General features: G+C 31.4%; 3 protein-coding genes across 4 annotated transcripts; all 3 read left to right on the plus strand.

The window, feature by feature from the left end:
* Nucleotides 1-1,749: 1,749 nt before the first annotated feature.
* On the plus strand, nt 1,750-9,598 carry LOC148572782 (Calcium-dependent lipid-binding (CaLB domain) family protein). The gene is made up of 5 exons (XM_088504769.1): nt 1,750-1,816; nt 1,891-1,956; nt 2,050-2,188; nt 9,215-9,350; nt 9,446-9,598. The coding sequence occupies exons 1-5, from the start codon at nt 1,750-1,752 to the stop codon at nt 9,596-9,598; spliced, it is 561 nt and encodes a 186-aa protein (XP_088360895.1).
* A 3,082-nt stretch (nt 9,599-12,680) lies between these two features.
* ROPGEF3 (RHO guanyl-nucleotide exchange factor 3) lies at nt 12,681-16,468 on the plus strand. 2 transcript variants are annotated; one of them, XM_088504505.1, is made up of 8 exons: nt 12,681-12,884; nt 13,330-13,732; nt 14,173-14,289; nt 14,385-14,539; nt 14,739-14,813; nt 14,913-15,212; nt 15,542-15,886; nt 16,188-16,468. In XM_088504505.1, the coding sequence occupies exons 2-8, from the start codon at nt 13,375-13,377 to the stop codon at nt 16,308-16,310; spliced, it is 1,473 nt and encodes a 490-aa protein (XP_088360631.1). In that variant the 5' UTR covers nt 12,681-12,884; nt 13,330-13,374; the 3' UTR covers nt 16,311-16,468. The 2 variants fall into 2 exon arrangements, with proteins under 2 accessions (XP_088360631.1, XP_016178911.1); XM_016323425.3 differs by lacking the exon at nt 12,681-12,884 and adding an exon at nt 13,007-13,095.
* Nucleotides 16,469-16,548: 80 nt separating this feature from the next.
* Nucleotides 16,549-18,413, plus strand: DRL1 (KTI12-like, chromatin associated protein). Its single transcript, XM_016323431.3, has 2 exons — nt 16,549-16,963; nt 17,238-18,413. The coding sequence occupies exon 2, from the start codon at nt 17,268-17,270 to the stop codon at nt 18,174-18,176; it is 909 nt and encodes a 302-aa protein (XP_016178917.1). The 5' UTR covers nt 16,549-16,963; nt 17,238-17,267; the 3' UTR covers nt 18,177-18,413.
* Nucleotides 18,414-18,891: the final 478 nt, after the last annotated feature.

Consider the following 18,891-nt stretch of genomic DNA (forward strand, 5'->3'; position numbering starts at 1 on the left):
TACATGAAATCCTAATTTCTGCCCTATCTTCCTCCTTCACCTCCTTCTTCTGCTATTGTCACTATCACTCCCACAACTTATCTCTACTCGCCTTTCTTCTTGTTTCACTGTCATAGTCAATCATACAATCTTAAAATAATGCAGTCCCTAACCCATGCTAAGCTCTTGCAACAACAAGTCACATTGCAGGGCTTTCTCCACCACTTCACCCACCACTTCATCGCCACATACATCGCCCTAAGCTCCACCATCCGTGCTCCTCACCCCCCTTCGCCGATCGTCGCTCTCTATTTTTTGGCGGGATCAACTTATAAGGCACTCCCTTCATCACGGTCACGGGACCTTCACGGCGCCGTTGCCCTCTATTATAAGATGAAGGATCATGGGTGGACCCCTGACCACTACGCCTTCTTTTTTGTCTTTAAGGCCTGTGCTGATATTCCCTCTTTAATTTTCTGCCTGCACTTCCTTCCACACTGTTGTTCTACGATCTGGTTTCGACTCTAATGTCTTCGTTTGTAATGTTGTGGTTGGCATGTACAGTAGACGTGGCTCTGTCCAAGATGCACACATGTTTGATGAATTGTGCCAAAGAGGCATTCAGGACTTGGTTTCTTGGAATTCCATTACGTCTGCTTGTTCTCGTGCTTCTGAGACAAATATGACACTTCAATTGTTTGTTCAAACGACCACTCGTTATTGGTTGTCGTCAGATCTTGTGAGCCTTATTGACATATTTTTTGTTTCTGCTTTTGTTGGTTCTTCGATGTAGGGAAAACAAGTTTATGGGTTTGTTGTTGGGAGTGGGTTGGTGGATGATGTTTTTTGTGGAAAATGCTATTGTTGACATGTATGTCAAGTGTAGTAAGATGGATCAACAAATAGGGTTTTTAAAAGGACGAAGTTGAAGGATGTTGTTTCTTGGAATGTTATGATCACGAGGTATTCTCATACTAGAATGTTTGGGCTCTCTCTCTCTCTCCATAAGTTAGGAGAAGAAGGGGAGGAGAAAGATGCAGAAGTTAGGGTTTCATGACCAAATTAGGTCCAAAATACAAATCTTGCTACATCAGCTAGTCATTACAGCATCCATGTAGCAAGAAGGGTGTCATTTCAGCATTCTATTTGTTGAGTCATCGCTAGAAAAGGATTGAGAGACCAAATTGGTACCCGAACCTGAATGTGGAAGACCACTATAGATAATTTTAAATCTTGGAGATCAAAATAGGTAATCACGTGAATCTAGGGACTAAAATAAGAATTTACTATGAAGATTGAATTTGAATATAACTCTCTTCTTTTTATTTTTTCTTTCTTTGGTAGTAGTTTTTTGGATAGGCTTCTTTGGACGTTTAGAAAGCCCAAAGAGTTCTAAAATGTCAAAATAAGCCCAAGCCTAGAAACAAAAGCCCCAAAAAAATTAAAATTTGGTTGGGCCTTTTGGCCCACACCGCACCCATAAAAAAAATTAAAACTTGGTTGAAAATACTATATATTATATATGCAAATGAAAAATCCCATGCACACAAAAATACAAAATAGTAACTCTTAGTCTCTTACTAAATGAAACAATCAATATACCATTATTAATTAATAACATACATATTTTTTTAGGAACTGATTGAAGAATTATTAGTAATTAAACTGAATAATACGTTTAGATTTATGAAAGTGTCACCCTTATATATCCCTTCCATCTACCATATATTTTCATTATCTCTAATAATTTGCATAATTATAGACACATAAATGAATACAGGAATTCTTGAAGTGCTTCTTGTTAATGCTAAAGGAATTAAGCACACAAACCTTGTTGGTATATATTTCTTTTTCTTTTAACTCAAATTTAGAAATTTTCTTTGCTTATAACTAATTTATGGCATTATATAGGAATACCTTCCTACTATGTTATTATTGAGTGTGGGTGTCAATGTCAAAGAAGCAAAGTTTCAAAAGGTTAGACTACCTTAATTAATTAATTTTTCTTTATTTCCGTAGTGATTCTAAATTCTAATTAAATAGTAACCTGAATAATTAATGGTGATACAGGGAAACATAAGAAACCTTGGTGGAATGAGAAATTCATATTTGATTTCTCATCTTTGGATTATAAAAATTCAACCTATCTTAACTGCACAATCATGGACACAAAACCCTATAGACATGGTGGATTTGTGGGTGAAGCCAAGTAATTAATTAATTCATCTCATGCATATTTTTTTCTTACTCTTTATTTGATGTCTTAAAGTTAAAAGGTAAATTCTATAGTATTTATAAATTGGTGTCTAATTTTGGTTTAATTTATTTTTTATGATAAATTTTAAATATTTAATAATTATTTATTTTTATATTTTTAAAATTAAATATTAATTTTTTATTTTTTTAATAAGTTAAGTAAACACTTTTAGACATAATAGCAATCACCAAATTAAAAATCAAACAACAAACTTTATAGAAAAGTGTGTAATAATTTTTAATTTTAATTGGTATTGTATTATCGAAAATGTTAACAAAAAATTTAACTAAAAATAATTAGAATTTATTTTATATAATATTTATTAATTATTGTTAGAATTAATAAATGCTAAATATGTGTCAGCAGATTTTTAGTAGATTGACATTTGAATATGTGTCAGTATATTTATAGTAAAAAAAAGTTTAATTATTCTATTGGTCCTTATAATTTCGCAAAATTTTCAATTAGGTCCCTATACTTTTTTTCTTTTAATTGGGTCCCTGCACTATTTTTTTTCAATTAGGTCCCTCTTAACAGTAATTGATTTAATTTTATAGGGACCCAACTAAAAAAAATTTGGTGCAGGGATCCAAATAAAAGAAAAAAAATGTAGGGACCCAATTTAAAAAAAAAAATTGGTGCAAGGACTCAATTAAAAGAAAAAAAAGTACATGACCTAATTAAAAATTTTACGAAACTATAAGGACCAATAGAGTAATTAAACCTAAAAAAAATTACTACCTTTAGTGTAACATCCCAATTTTTTGAATCAAATCATTATTTAATAACTAATTAATTAATTAAAATGGTAATGATTTAAGATTTGAATTTAAAATTTAAACATATGAAAGCACTAGTGGTAGTAAATCTCTAACCGACAATAAAACAACCTTTTAAAATATAGTCATAATTAATTCTACATTTGTTAGATTTGAATGATATTTAGTTATATGAAAAGATAAGAATACTAGCTCTATTCCTTAAGTTCAGTATAAAATCAAATTCAAATTAAATTAGATAGATAAATCGGTTACGAGTTCAGAGTAGAAAATCGCGCTCTTATCAGCCAGCCTGATATACTAACAGTATTTCGGGAATATCTCAAGCTGTGGTTATCCGATTTACTTCGTTTAAGATTCGTTTTAAAGCTCATTCAATTCTCTATAAATTTGTCTCTAATAGCTAATTCCAAATTCCAAACGTAGAAAAAGTTATAGGGCTCACAAAGTGACGATCCAGATTGAAGATTTCATCTAAATGCCTCCTAACATAATCTGCACATGTCCGAGAGCTATTTGATCCTTCCTTTCTCATTCTATACCCTTTTTCTATACAAAACATTCTAGTATACACAAAGTCTAGCCATGAAACAAGTCTCTCTTCACTAACAAAGCGCATCTATTTGCATCGGAATACCTAGCGGAACTTCACTCGAGGTAGGGGGTTTTTGTGCTAATTTTTATATGTCATGTTTTAAATGTTTTCGAACATAGATGTTAGCTTTATTTGCATGTCATGGTAGAATGTCTCTTTCCTTCATACGCTTTATGTATTATAATAACAATCTTATGTGCATTAAAGAACTGAGGGAATGATCCTTCGGTAAGGGAAGGTGACCCCCAAAGACAAGATAATCGAGATGATCCTTCGGTAAGGGAAGGTGATCGAATCGAGATGATCCTTCGGTAAGGGAAGGTGATCGGCAAACTTTTGGGAACCTTCGGTAAGGGAAGGGGACTCCCATCAATTTTATATAATAAGATATATTTGTTGATATAACTCTTTTCTTGTGTATGTCTAAATAATATTGATTGTAAATTGAACTGAGGGAATGATCCTTCGGTAAGGGAAGGTGACCCCCAAAGACAAGATATCGATATGATCCTTCGGTAAGGGAAGGTGATCGATCGAGATGATCCTTCGGTAAGGGAAGGTGATCGCCAAAACGTTTGGGATAAGAACCTTCGGTAAGGGAAGGGGATTCCCACTTTTTATACCGGTTTGAGCTCAATACCTTCCATAAAAGCTACGAGAAAAAGTAATGAAAAGTACAATGAAAGTGTGATCATGATTGTTCTTCTTTTATCTTTTTTGATTTATGATTATGTTTATTATTGCATTCAAAGATCATTCTTTTATCCAAAGTTCCTTTTTGAAATCTATGATATTCGTTAATGTCTTTATTTTATTAAGATCTATTCTATTTGACTTTTCTATGCCAATGTTACTATTGTTCTCTTGTTTATTATTTATTTTGCCTCGCTTTATGGCCTATGAGAACATCATACCAAGGTTTGTGAGTTTACATTTATATGTTTTAACGCTATAGGCATTTTGTATGCATTACACATGTCATAACATAAGTAAATGAGAAGCATCTAAAAGTCACACCACTCCGACTAATCAAGACTTTTGAAAATAATAATTGAACAACATTGCATCATCACTGTTTTTACTTTAAAAACTCGGAGTGGCTGGGGATGGATACGATGACACCATATAGATAAAAACTACTGAGAAACTTTTGTTTCTCACCCCTCTATCCGTACCATCTTCAGGAACGATGCAGTACGAAGCAATACAGTTGAGGTGAAAAGACAGGTGCACTAGTAGGAGCAAGCTACCGAGGATGTAGATACAAAACATTAAACGTTTACTTTAAGAAGGAAGAATATGCGATTGTTTTAGCCATAGTTAAACAAAATAAGAGAATTAGGATTTCCTATGTGTTTTGTTTTATCCTTTTTGACTGATTGCAATTGTAACTATGATGTTTTCTTTTTTATTTGGTATGAGTAAAGCTTGTCATTGTTGTGCCTTCATAGTTTAGCACACTGGTTTTTCATGTTAGTATTCTTAGATTCACGTATATTTTTCAACTAGTAACTCTTCTAATAAAGACTAGTTATTCAAATTTTTTTTATATAAATTATTTCATATTTGTTTTAAAAAGAAACAAAATTTCACATAGATTTCAGAATATCACCTACTAAATATAATCCAGATAAAGTTAATCTCAGTTTAAAAGTATTAGGGTGTTACATTTTGGTATCAGAGCAATTTGATCCCACAGGGTGCTTGCAAGATTAATCTATTACCATTTAGTTATAATTAGTGTTATACAGTGAAATCTTTTCTATGTGATGAAATTAGATTAGAAATATTTGATCATCTAATAGTAAAAGTTATTGTGCTCTTAAATGTTTTGTTTGAGGCTTATTGTCGTAATTTTGTGATCAAAATGTATAGGTGTTACAGGTCAAAACATAGATTGTCTAAGAACACTCTACTCATACTTAAAGACATAGCAAAATGCACGTGAGACATTCTCAAAAAAAAAAAAAAAGCTAGAAAATTATATTTTTGTCACATTATATGCTTAGCATGTGTTTTATTTATCCTCTCATCTTCATGTTGTTATATGATGTCTTTGTTATCATGATTATCGTTTTATACTTTATTTTCTTATTTTATACGCATACATTTTAATCATTCAAATTCTTTCATATGCAAAATCCATCATCTTTAAGTCTTTGTAATCGAGAGTACATGCATATTCTTATGTTTTTTTTATAAATTCTATTTTTATAATTATTACTACTATCTCGCAAGCCATTTAAGCCAAGAGTACATGTATTTTTATAAACTCTATGTGATTATTTAGTATGTCCTATTTGATCAGAGAAAAAAAAAAAAAAAAAATGAAGCAACTGACTTGCATGAGACTAATTACCTTTACTTTTTCGAACCCTGTTTATTATGTTTTTACTTAGCTTGATTGGACATTAGCTTCCTTGATTAGTTTTTTTTTTTTCTTTTCTTCCTCTTTGGTGTTTGAAAAAAAAAAAATGAATGAAATTATCTTTCATGTGAATCTATTTTATATATAATCATATTAAACTTAAACGTTTAATTCACATTTAGTGCACTTAGTTAGTTCATGATGAGAATAGAGAATAAAACTGTTTTGTAACTTTACTTGATTTGATTGAATGTATGGATTGATTGAACTTATGTATGTTAGGAACTATCATATATTCCTATAAAAAAAAAAGGGCAGATAAAAGGTAGATAAAACCTACTAGGATAAGATGAGATTGATTAGTATGTTCTTAGAAGAGGCGAATTTTGAGGACAAAATTCTTTTTTTAAGGGGGTGAGAATGTAACATCCCAATTTTTTGAATCAAATCATTATTTAATAACTAATTAATTAATTAAAATGGTAATGATTTAAGATTTGAATTTAAAATTTAAACATATGAAAGCACTAGTGGTAGTAAATCTCTAACCGACAATAAAACAACCTTTTAAAATATAGTCATAATTAATTCTACATTTGTTAGATTTGAATGATATTTAGTTATATGAAAAGATAAGAATACTAGCTCTATTCCTTAAGTTCAGTATAAAATCAAATTCAAATTAAATTAGATAGATAAATCGGTTACGAGTTCAGAGTAGAAAATCGCGCTCTTATCAGCCAGCCTGATATACTAACAGTATTTCGGGAATATCTCAAGCTGTGGTTATCCGATTTACTTCGTTTAAGATTCGTTTTAAAGCTCATTCAATTCTCTATAAATTTGTCTCTAATAGCTAATTCCAAATTCCAAACGTAGAAAAAGTTATAGGGCTCACAAAGTGACGATCCAGATTGAAGATTTCATCTAAATGCCTCCTAACATAATCTGCACATGTCCGAGAGCTATTTGATCCTTCCTTTCTCATTCTATACCCTTTTTCTATACAAAACATTCTAGTATACACAAAGTCTAGCCATGAAACAAGTCTCTCTTCACTAACAAAGCGCATCTATTTGCATCGGAATACCTAGCGGAACTTCACTCGAGGTAGGGGGTTTTTGTGCTAATTTTTATATGTCATGTTTTAAATGTTTTCGAACATAGATGTTAGCTTTATTTGCATGTCATGGTAGAATGTCTCTTTCCTTCATACGCTTTATGTATTATAATAACAATCTTATGTGCATTAAAGAACTGAGGGAATGATCCTTCGGTAAGGGAAGGTGACCCCCAAAGACAAGATAATCGAGATGATCCTTCGGTAAGGGAAGGTGATCGAATCGAGATGATCCTTCGGTAAGGGAAGGTGATCGAATCGAGATGATCCTTCGGTAAGGGAAGGTGATCGGCAAACTTTTGGGAACCTTCGGTAAGGGAAGGGGACTCCCATCAATTTTATATAATAAGATATATTTGTTGATATAACTCTTTTCTTGTGTATGTCTAAATAATATTGATTGTAAATTGAACTGAGGGAATGATCCTTCGGTAAGGGAAGGTGACCCCCAAAGACAAGATATCGATATGATCCTTCGGTAAGGGAAGGTGATCGATCGAGATGATCCTTCGGTAAGGGAAGGTGATCGCCAAAACGTTTGGGATAAGAACCTTCGGTAAGGGAAGGGGATTCCCACTTTTTATACCGGTTTGAGCTCAATACCTTCCATAAAAGCTACGAGAAAAAGTAATGAAAAGTACAATGAAAGTGTGATCATGATTGTTCTTCTTTTATCTTTTTTGATTTATGATTATGTTTATTATTGCATTCAAAGATCATTCTTTTATCCAAAGTTCCTTTTTGAAATCTATGATATTCGTTAATGTCTTTATTTTATTAAGATCTATTCTATTTGACTTTTCTATGCCAATGTTACTATTGTTCTCTTGTTTATTATTTATTTTGCCTCGCTTTATGGCCTATGAGAACATCATACCAAGGTTTGTGAGTTTACATTTATATGTTTTAACGCTATAGGCATTTTGTATGCATTACACATGTCATAACATAAGTAAATGAGAAGCATCTAAAAGTCACACCACTCCGACTAATCAAGACTTTTGAAAATAATAATTGAACAACATTGCATCATCACTGTTTTTACTTTAAAAACTCGGAGTGGCTGGGGATGGATACGATGACACCATATAGATAAAAACTACTGAGAAACTTTTGTTTCTCACCCCTCTATCCGTACCATCTTCAGGAACGATGCAGTACGAAGCAATACAGTTGAGGTGAAAAGACAGGTGCACTAGTAGGAGCAAGCTACCGAGGATGTAGATACAAAACATTAAACGTTTACTTTAAGAAGGAAGAATATGCGATTGTTTTAGCCATAGTTAAACAAAATAAGAGAATTAGGATTTCCTATGTGTTTTGTTTTATCCTTTTTGACTGATTGCAATTGTAACTATGATGTTTTCTTTTTTATTTGGTATGAGTAAAGCTTGTCATTGTTGTGCCTTCATAGTTTAGCACACTGGTTTTTCATGTTAGTATTCTTAGATTCACGTATATTTTTCAACTAGTAACTCTTCTAATAAAGACTAGTTATTCAAATTTTTTTTATATAAATTATTTCATATTTGTTTTAAAAAGAAACAAAATTTCACATAGATTTCAGAATATCACCTACTAAATATAATCCAGATAAAGTTAATCTCAGTTTAAAAGTATTAGGGTGTTACATTTAGAGTAGTTCTACCTTTGTTGATAGGTGAACGTCTCCTTTATCTTTAGAATATGTTTAGATCCCCTTTTAAATGAGTGGAAAGATAATAAGAGATATTTCAAAAATCGATTACTTATTCAAATAAGCAGAACCAAATCTCTGTGGTTATGACTCGTGTGCAACCTCTATAAAATCGAGTAAAAGAAACTACCTTTATTAAATAAATTTTTAACTTTTTAGATCTGACTTTATATTTTGGGCAAGATAGAAACTATAAATTTGGGCATTTTTTTTTCCTAATATTCTCGTCATATATATATAGAGAAACCTTACTCATAAGTAATTTATTAACAAATGTTAACACTTAATTCATTAATTATTGTTTTTTTTTTCGTTCTTTGTAAGATATATATTGTGAAATTAGTTGTTTAGTGGTCTTCTTATCTCTATATAATTTCATATTTATGAATCTTATTTTGAATTCATTTTCCTACAAAGCAGGGTTTACATAGGTGGATTAATCACTGAAGGAATTAAAGAAGGACATATAGAAATAAAACCAGCTCCATATAATGTGGTCCTTGAAGATGACACATACCAAGGACAGATAAAGATTGGATTAAAATTCTTTGCAAATGTAATAATAAATTTAATTCTGCTTTTATTTTTTGTGTGTTGAATTTAATTATCGAAATGAAAATCAACAATTAATTAGTATTTAATTTTTTGCAGAAAGAAAATTATGAGTATGCGAATGTGATGGGGAAAGAATTCATTGCTCCGAAGAAAGAAACAAATTCAATTGTTGGTTCTTTTATGAAGCTATGGAGGACAATATCATGGTGGAAAGTATTGCTTTTCTGTAATAAAAAGAGTTCTAATTAAAGAGAAAGTAATAAAGAGAAATTAAGATTATCATTTAATTTTGATAGAAACTATAATGGCTGCTACTATTTGTTAATTTTTATAAATCGAAAATGTTTAGTAACTAAAGAAAATCAGTAAAAAACAGACATAACTTATCTTACTTAGCCTTATTTATAAATTACCAGTTTGAACACGTGCTTCAAGACTCATGTAATGTCCTTAATTTGTTTTGAGTTTTTATAACTAAGATATTTCAACTCTATACTTTTACATTAATAATTAAAATATTTGACTTTCATCTTTGGTATCTCAAAATTCATGCAATTAACAACACATTATAATTAGATTATTTTCAAGGGTAATATCCTCTTTAGTTTCTTTATTAGCTAGGGAATTATGTGACTAGTTTTCGATTTGTATAGCACGTGACTACGTGTAGATAATAATAATAATAATAATAATAAATTAACAGCTTCTAGCCTTCAACTAATTAATAAATCATGTATGATTATAACACTTTAATTTATATATTTTATCTTTTTCTTTTAAGTGAAGGTAATTGCATTACTTTAAAAAAGTGATACAAAATCTAATATGAAATTAAAGAAATAGAAGTTCACTCTCAATTGAAATCATAAAACTACAAAAATAACCAATAATTTTTTTCTGGTGACAGAAAAAGAAACAAACAACAACTAAAAAAGGAAAAACAAACAAAAAAGAAAGTAGTTTTACTGGATACTACTTTCAAATTTTTTTTAAGACAATGAAAGTTCTACTTGAGAAAAAGAATTCTCATTATCGTCTTTGTCATGATATGTGCTATTGTATTTGTATTTCTCAAGATCAACCGGAGATCAGCACGTTATTTCTAAGACATGATATCTCGGATTTTCAACATCAAAGGATCAATAAAACAAGAGCAATTATGTACATTATTGACAATAATAAAGACCTTCACATAGTCTGTCTCATATATAATATTTCTTTGTCTCGAGTTCCAAACTAAAAAAAAGCTTCTCTAAATAACAAATAACTCTCCTTACAAAATACTATGACTCTCAATTGTTTCCAAATAGCATTATTGATACCTTTCCTTCCAATCTCTGCAAACACAAGCAAAACCAACACAAACACCATTGCCAGAATAGTTAGCATCACAATTAATTTTAAATGTACTTCCAAAAAAAATCCAAAAATCACTAATAATAGAGGAACCAATAAACTAAATAAATAAAAATATATTAGAAAATTAAAAAAATTTATCTTCTATTCATTTTCTGATAAATTTTTTTTTACTAAATTCGAGATCTGACAAATATACTTCTACCGATATATTTTATCCTTTTCCTTGTTTGTTACACATACTAATATTTAATTAATTTAATTAAACATAATGTTGAAACATCCCTATACGTGCATGCTATATTAAATAGTTTTGATTTTTAATATATTGAGGTAGTGAATACCGTAATTTCATTGTAGGTTGTTAGACTGTTAATTTCTCATCCAGCAGCATTGAGCCAAATGAAGACAATATTTTGAGAAATGTGGGTTGCACGTCTTTGAACATCTTTGTGCCTCCCAAACCCTAAAAATAATAACAATAATTGTTCACATGAATGCCTTTCTAACTAACCCTTACTTATACAATTATATAGGCCAGCTACTTTAGTACTATTAAATTTCAACCAACAAAATAGAAAATAGCCACTGGGATCCTATTTTCTAAATATTAGTTTCAAGCTTAGATAGGTTTTTTTATTTTTTTTTCATAAATATAAATTATTAGATACAGACAACTAATATATATATATTACTTTAAACAAGAATGACTTATTCACACAAAGATTGACTTATTTACATATATTTATTTATATATAATATCAAATTAATCACATTTATTTATATTTATTTACGTATATTATTTATAAGTTTTTAATGTATATTTAATATTTTAAGATGTATTTAGTATGTATGATAATTAATTTTTAGTATATATATATATATATAACATACAAAATGTCAGCTACTAATCAATTATTATAGGAATATATTTAGTGTTCATAAAAAGAATTTGATTATGTTAGTAAAAGTATTTGATTATTTAATTATAATATATTTGATTATTCTACTTTAATTATTCTAATTATTAATTGATTATTTTGTTAAAAAAATAAAATAATATGTATAAAGGCTCTTTTTTTTTTGTTAAGGTGGATTTTTGTATTAAGATGAATGTACTATGTATGTACTAGGGGAAATAAATGAGTATTGAAAGCTATTAAAATATTAGAGAATCATTGATATGTGTAAATTGAGCATCTTGATTTCTAGTTCATATGGTTCACATGCAGCCATTTCATTCAATCTTCACCCATAACTCATCAACCTGTTTTGTTGACCATAAATCCTTGTTAATTCATCTTTATCCTATCTGAAAAACCGGCGTATTATAAATTTATAATAGTGTTTTATAGCCTGGGAAATGAAGAGAATCTTGCATGGTAAATTTCACACAAGTTAAAACTTAAAAAGAGTAATAATAAAATAAGAGTTAAGAAAACCGACAAAAAACATTTAATATTATCAACTACCTAAACAATTAGTGATTCAGGTCAAAGTACAAAATAATGCAATCAATTTACAGCTAATTTAATCAACTTCGGTTGGTCGAGTGATCAACTCACTCATGACTCGTCTGTTTAAGCAAGTATCGAAGGTTCAAATTCCGTTTTGTGCATATAGTAATCTATTGGCTAGTGACAAATTCTTAAATAGAGTTCAAATCCGTGATGACTGACGAATTAGTCCTTACCCTATCGGACTAGAGAATACTGTGGCAACCAAAAACAATTTACAGCTAGTCTTAGATAATAAAATGTAATTAAAAATTCATTATTCTTGTTATTATTATTATTACCAAAAAAAAATTATGATAATTTTGTATAAGCCCATAAAAATATAACTCTTAAATATATGTTCTGTTTTACACGTTATAATAATGAGTACTTGTAACCAATGCAAACAAGATTAGAATAGTATTTAATGTTATGTCTAATCATACATATAATCACATTTTATGTCTTATTCTGCTCCTATACAATGATTTTGGACATATCTGCTACTAGCTTTTTCTTCTTTCTTTGGTTTCTTAGCTTCTGAGTCCTTGAAACAAAGCTTGCTTTCTTATTCTGGATAAATAAAGGCACAATCACTGAGGAGGGAACTGTTTCAAATGATGTTTATCTAAGCTACAGTTTCAAATTCAAAACCAAGCACAAATAAATTGAAAAAATAAAAGGTAACATGAAAAAGAATGTTGGGGACCGTTGCTTTTTAATTATTTTTAATGCTTTTGTTCCAACGGTTTAATTATTATTGGTCTTGAAGTTTAAAATTTTTTTTTAACTCTTTTTTTTTTTTAATCAATGTTCATTCTCACAAAGTTCTCAAACCAGACAATGCTTTATTCACATACACTTTACTGCATTCTACAGCTGAATTATTTTTAGGTCTCTTATAGCAGGAACATTCTTTGTTAGCTTTTGCTTTTTTGTATAAACAAGTCATGAACATACATGTTGTCACCTTTTTCTTTTAATATAGCACCTTTTTTCCTTTTTTGTTTTGTTTTGTTTATATAGCTTTGATTGCAATGTAAATTTTTTATGCTAAGCTTTTATATCATAGTATGACACACTACAAACTCAAAATATGACTCAACTTTCATGATTATGTATTTGCAGGGTATTGAGAAAAATTGAGCATAGATTAAGTTTTTGGATTTAGATATGGAAAATTCATCAAATTTTGATGAAAGTTCTGATTTGGGGTATCAGCAATCAACTTCTTCTATGGATCAAAATGATCAAAGTACTGAATACTCTCCATTCAGTGGTGATTCATTTGCATATTGTAGGAGTAACTCAGAGGCCTCAAACTTGTCATCATTAGAGCCTGTTGATGACAATCATAGTTTTGCTAGTAGTGATCTTCAACCTTCGCCGCCTTCTCGGTGGATTGCCGCCGCCACCATGAGAACCGAGTCTAGTCATCATCATGGAGCTGCTCTTTCAAGTCTTGGAGGAATGAAGAAGAGGATGCATTCACTAGATAGTAAATCTGATGATCTTGATCTGCTGGAGTCAGGTTGGTTTACACAACTTTTTGTTAAACTTCTATGAAAAATATTTTTGGTTGGTTTTAGTCTACATTTCTTTAATATTATTATGGTCCTTGTCACAGATATTATTTAGGGACTAAGATTAACTACACACATTTTTCATAAATTTGTTATATTTGCAGAGGCTTGAAATGATAATGAAGGAAAGATTTGCATAAAATTATCATAAATGATCCTTAAAAAGAAACCTCAAAAACTTATATTTCTTATTTTTGTCCCTGTCACAGCATAATTCAGGGACTAAGACCAGGTATGCACATTTTTCTAAAATTGGGGACTTAAAAACAAACTACACCTTTTCATGGACTAAAACAAAATTTTGGTATAATTTCATAAACTAAAATATATTTATCTATGAAGAAGTTTAGTTTTGTAGAAATTAGCTCAATTGTGTGGTCACTTGCAGAGCTTGAAATGATGAAGGAAAGATTTGCAAAGCTTCTATTGGGGGAAGACATGTCTGGTGGTGGAAAAGGTGTATGCACTGCAGTTACAATCTCAAACTCCATTACTAACCTTTATGGTAATAAATATCTTTAATAGAGGCAATATCTTACTTTGGTAAATGTTATTGTTTTTCTTCCACTAAACATGTTTTTGGTTGGGAAAATTCTGCAGCAACTGTTTTTGGACAAAACCTGAAGTTGGAGCCTCTGAAGGCTGAGAAGAAGGCCATGTGGAAAAGAGAAATGAATTGTCTTCTATCTCTCTGTGATTACATTGTTGAATTTGCTCCAACTGCACAATGCTTAGATGATGGCACAATTGTAGAGGTGAACTATAGTTATATTTTCATTTCTTTTTTCTCTTTTCTCAACCAACCGTTAGTATCTGATATCTGCTAAATTAGTTGAAACTAAAGTTAATCCTTTATCATAATGAACCTTTTATGTGCACTTTACCATCTATACCTACAGAGTGTACAATTCAAGGATATGAACAATGTTTTTTACATCTGGTTATGTGTCCCAGATGATGACAAGCAGACCAAGATCAGATATTTATATCAACCTTCCAGCTTTACAGAAACTTGACACATTGCTTATGGTAAGAAAATACACCTTGAATTTGCTTCTTGTGTTTGACAACAATGTTTTCCTCCCAACATTTTTAAGGTTATGAACAATGTTTTTTATATTTTGACAGGAAATATTGGATAGTTTCAAGGATACTGAATTTTGGTATGCGGAACAAGGGAGTATGTCGGGGAATTCGTCTCGGTCACGTGCCGGATCGTTTCGAAGGGTGGTTGTTCAAAGGAAAGACGAGAAATGGTGGTTGCCAGTTCCCTGTGTTCACCCTGGTGGCCTCTCTGATAAGTCAAGGAAGCACTTGATTGAGAAAAGAGATTGTGCAAATCAAATTCATAAAGCAGCCATGGCAATAAATAGCAGTGTTCTAGCAGAGATGGTTATCCCTGAGACATACATGGCAAATCTTCCCAAGGTTAGTCCTCATTGTTCACATATAATTTATTGAGAGTTCACTAAATTTGATCCTGATGGCAATAATGCAACTTTGTTTCTTCAAGAGCTATGTTTAATAGTAGAAAAATAGATAAAGACACTATCAAGGACAAACAGTTAAATTTTCATGTCAATTATCTTTTGGCCTTCTTTGGAAGTTACTTAGAACTACATTTGGCATAAAGGGTTACATCTACAAATGCATGACACTAGCAAAAATAAACCAACAAAATCTTCTATACACATTGAGTACATGAGAATGCATTTCCATTTCATTTTATTTGACTTTTTTATCATCAATTTGTTCAGAGTGGAAGAGCATGCCTAGGGGACACAGTTTACCGCTATATGTCTTCTGCAGACAAATTCTCACCTGATCACCTTCTTGATTGCCTTAAAATAAGCTCTGAACATGAAGCACTTGAGCTGGCAGACAGGGTTGAATCTTCGATGTACACATGGCGGCGAAAGGCTTGTTTAAGCAACTCAAAATCATCATGGAACAAAGTGAAGGATCTCATGGCCGAAACCGACCGCAAAGACAAGAACTTTTTGTTAGCTGAGAAAGCTGAGACTTTGTTGTTCTGCTTGAAGCAAAGATATCCTGAACTTTCACAGACTTCCTTGGACACATGCAAAATTCAATACAATCAGGTGAGTTTAACTATGTTCAAATTCATAATATAATATGCACTGAAAAGTGGTTGGTTGCTACTTCAACTCACCATTGCCTTCATTCTGGTATTGAGTCATGGTATATACTTTCTTCGAATTAAAATATTTGTCAATTTGAACATCATTGAAAGATGGATGTATCTAGCAACTAATTGTCAAGATATATTGATTTTTCAATGTACCCTGAAGAAAAGGTAGAATCGTAAAAAAGGAACAAGATGAAACTGAGCTAGACAATTTGACAAACACCTAATAGGCTAATGAAAGTGATGTTGTGCAGGATGTAGGAAAAGCAATACTAGAAAGCTACTCAAGAGTTTTAGAAGGCTTAGCATTCAACATTGTTGCTTGGATTGAAGATGTTCATTGTGCAGATAAGTCAATGAGAAACCAACATGTATAGAAACCAAGATGTTCTTCCATTCATGTACTTTTGTTTTTTCTCTTCTGTAAACTATAGTCTTTAAAACTTAGGTAGCAGATGATTGTATTATTCAATGGTAATCAAGTGTACCTGTATGAAAATTAGTTCTTTAACATCACATCAGATTACTATTTTCATATTCAGTTCAAAAGATAACAAGTACTATCATCATTTGAAAATTATTGTTGGATAAAATGGTCAAAATAAGCATAAAAATGGAGAATATTCAAATAGACGAGCTCAGTAAAAAAAAAAAAAATTTGCTTCATCACCAAATAAAATTGGTTAGAATACGTGATAAAATAAAATAAAATATAATAGAAACCCTGTAAATTTCAAAAGTTGTCACGTATTATTATTAATTTCAGTATTCAGTTATATTCTTAAAATGCGATAGAAGATTAGAAGTGCATATAAAATTCAAACGAAAATATTTTCGGGAGCAATAGGAGTATGAGCTGCGAATACTGAATAGTTTAACCCGCGAATCTGAGTCTCTAGGGTTTCACTTTCCCTTTCTCTTTCTTTTTTCTGATTCTTAATCTCTTTCATCTCTTTTCTGCTAAATCAAATCAAATATCTCGCATCGCTCCTTCGATACACCGCCTCCCTCTTCACCTTTCGCCCCTGCGGTTAGTTCTTATTCTTGTTATTGTTTGCTGAATGCGAATCATATATTTTATCCTTCAATTCTCATTTTGTTCTTTTCAGATGATGCTATCGTCTCTTCTTCGATAATTGTTTTGGATTGTTACACTTGATTTGCAAATAACGCTGTCCATTAATCCTCGGAATTTAATCTGTATGCATGTATTCTAGTGGAGAAATTGAAAGGAATGGAAATAATTTCATTGAAACTGTTAAGAGTATCAAAATTAAACTGGATCGATTGTTATTATGCTGCAGATCATTGAAGAGAGGTAATTTCTGACCGGAATGGCATTGGTTGTGATCTGCGGGCAACCATGCAGTGGCAAATCGAAAGCAGCACTCTGTCTAGCTGAATCTCTCAAAGAATCCGAAGTGAAGTACCAAGTGAGGATCATTGATGAAGCTTCCTTTCATCTTGATCGCAATGAGAGCTATGCAAATATGCCGTCTGAGAAGAATCTGAGAGGAGTGCTTCGCTCTGAAGTGGATAGATCCGTGGCCAAAGATAATATCATTATAGTGGACTCTTTGAATAGCATCAAGGGTTATCGATACGAGTTATGGTGTTTGGCTCGTGCAGCGGGGATTAGATACTGTGTTGTTTACTGTGACGTGGAGGAAAACAATTGTAGGAAGTGGAACGAGGAGCGCAGGGAGAAAGGCGAAGCTAGTTACAATGATACTATCTTTGATGATTTGGTGAGGAGGTTTGAGAGACCTGATAGCAGAAACCGGTGGGATGCGCCGTTGTTTGAGCTATGGCCTCACAGAGATGGAATAGACAAGTCTTCTGCTGCCATTCTGGATGCTGTTTCATACTTGACCAAGAAGGTGGATTCCAAAACCAGGGATGTCAAGATATTGCAGCCTACTATTGCGACTCAGACAAGTCGTTTTTCGGATGCGAATTCTCTGTATGAGTTGGACAAGGCAACACAGGAGGTGACAAACACTATAGCAGAGGCGCAATCACAAGCTCTTGGTGGACCTCTTGTTGGTATTTCTGTGGGGAAAGACTTGCCTACTATCAATATTTCAAGGCCAGTTGGGCTGCCGGAGCTTCGCAGGATGCGGCGAACCTTCATCAAACTTACGGGCCAAACAAGTTTAAGCGGGCCACCACCTCCTTCGGATGCAGACAGTGCAAAGAGAATGTTTATTGACTACTTGAATAGGGAATTAGGAACTTCTTGAGGAAACATTTTGGGATCAAACTTCATAGATTGATTGGGATAAAAACAGCTGCAATATTTTTGTACTACTAGATTCTGGGCTATTTTATGTTTTTTTAGGCTGTATTTGGAAGGGAGATGAAGACAGACTAAAAGATAGAGACTAAATTAAGTTTTTTTTATTGTGTTTGATGTAAAATATATTTGACTAAGTTATGTCTATCTTAGTATTATGTTTACTTGTTTAGTTTAAAACAAATATGGGAATTGAGGAGTAAATTTAGAATTTAAGAAGTTAAATGATAATATTTTTAGAAAGAAATAAAATTTCCATCTCCGGTCTTAGAAATGTTAGTTTTAAAAATTCAGTTTTCTATGTCCTCAATTTTTGAATTTGTATTTTTCTTTTAAGTTTTTCATGTCATTTTTCATCTTGACAAACTAAGCATTAATTTGTCTAAATTCCATTTAAGATTTTATCTTTGACTAAGTAAATAAATTACTATATGCACAAGTTAAAATTCAAACTCCCGAACTTATTTATCAGACTAATGAGCTATGCTCTTTTCTTTTGTACTTAATGTCGAAAATCAAAACGTCTTTACCTTCATATCAATCATCATCATTGACTCGTCTATTCCACCTCAATCAAATTTTACCCCAAAATAAATGTGATTGTATCTTCTTGTTACAAGTGAATACATGCTTTCTCGTGATATATTATCAAAATTACAATA

This window comes from Arachis ipaensis, chromosome B2, assembly GCF_059453495.1.
Source record: "Arachis ipaensis isolate K30076 ecotype BB chromosome B2, ASM5945349v1, whole genome shotgun sequence".
In the NCBI taxonomy this organism is placed as follows: domain Eukaryota; kingdom Viridiplantae; phylum Streptophyta; class Magnoliopsida; order Fabales; family Fabaceae; genus Arachis; species Arachis ipaensis.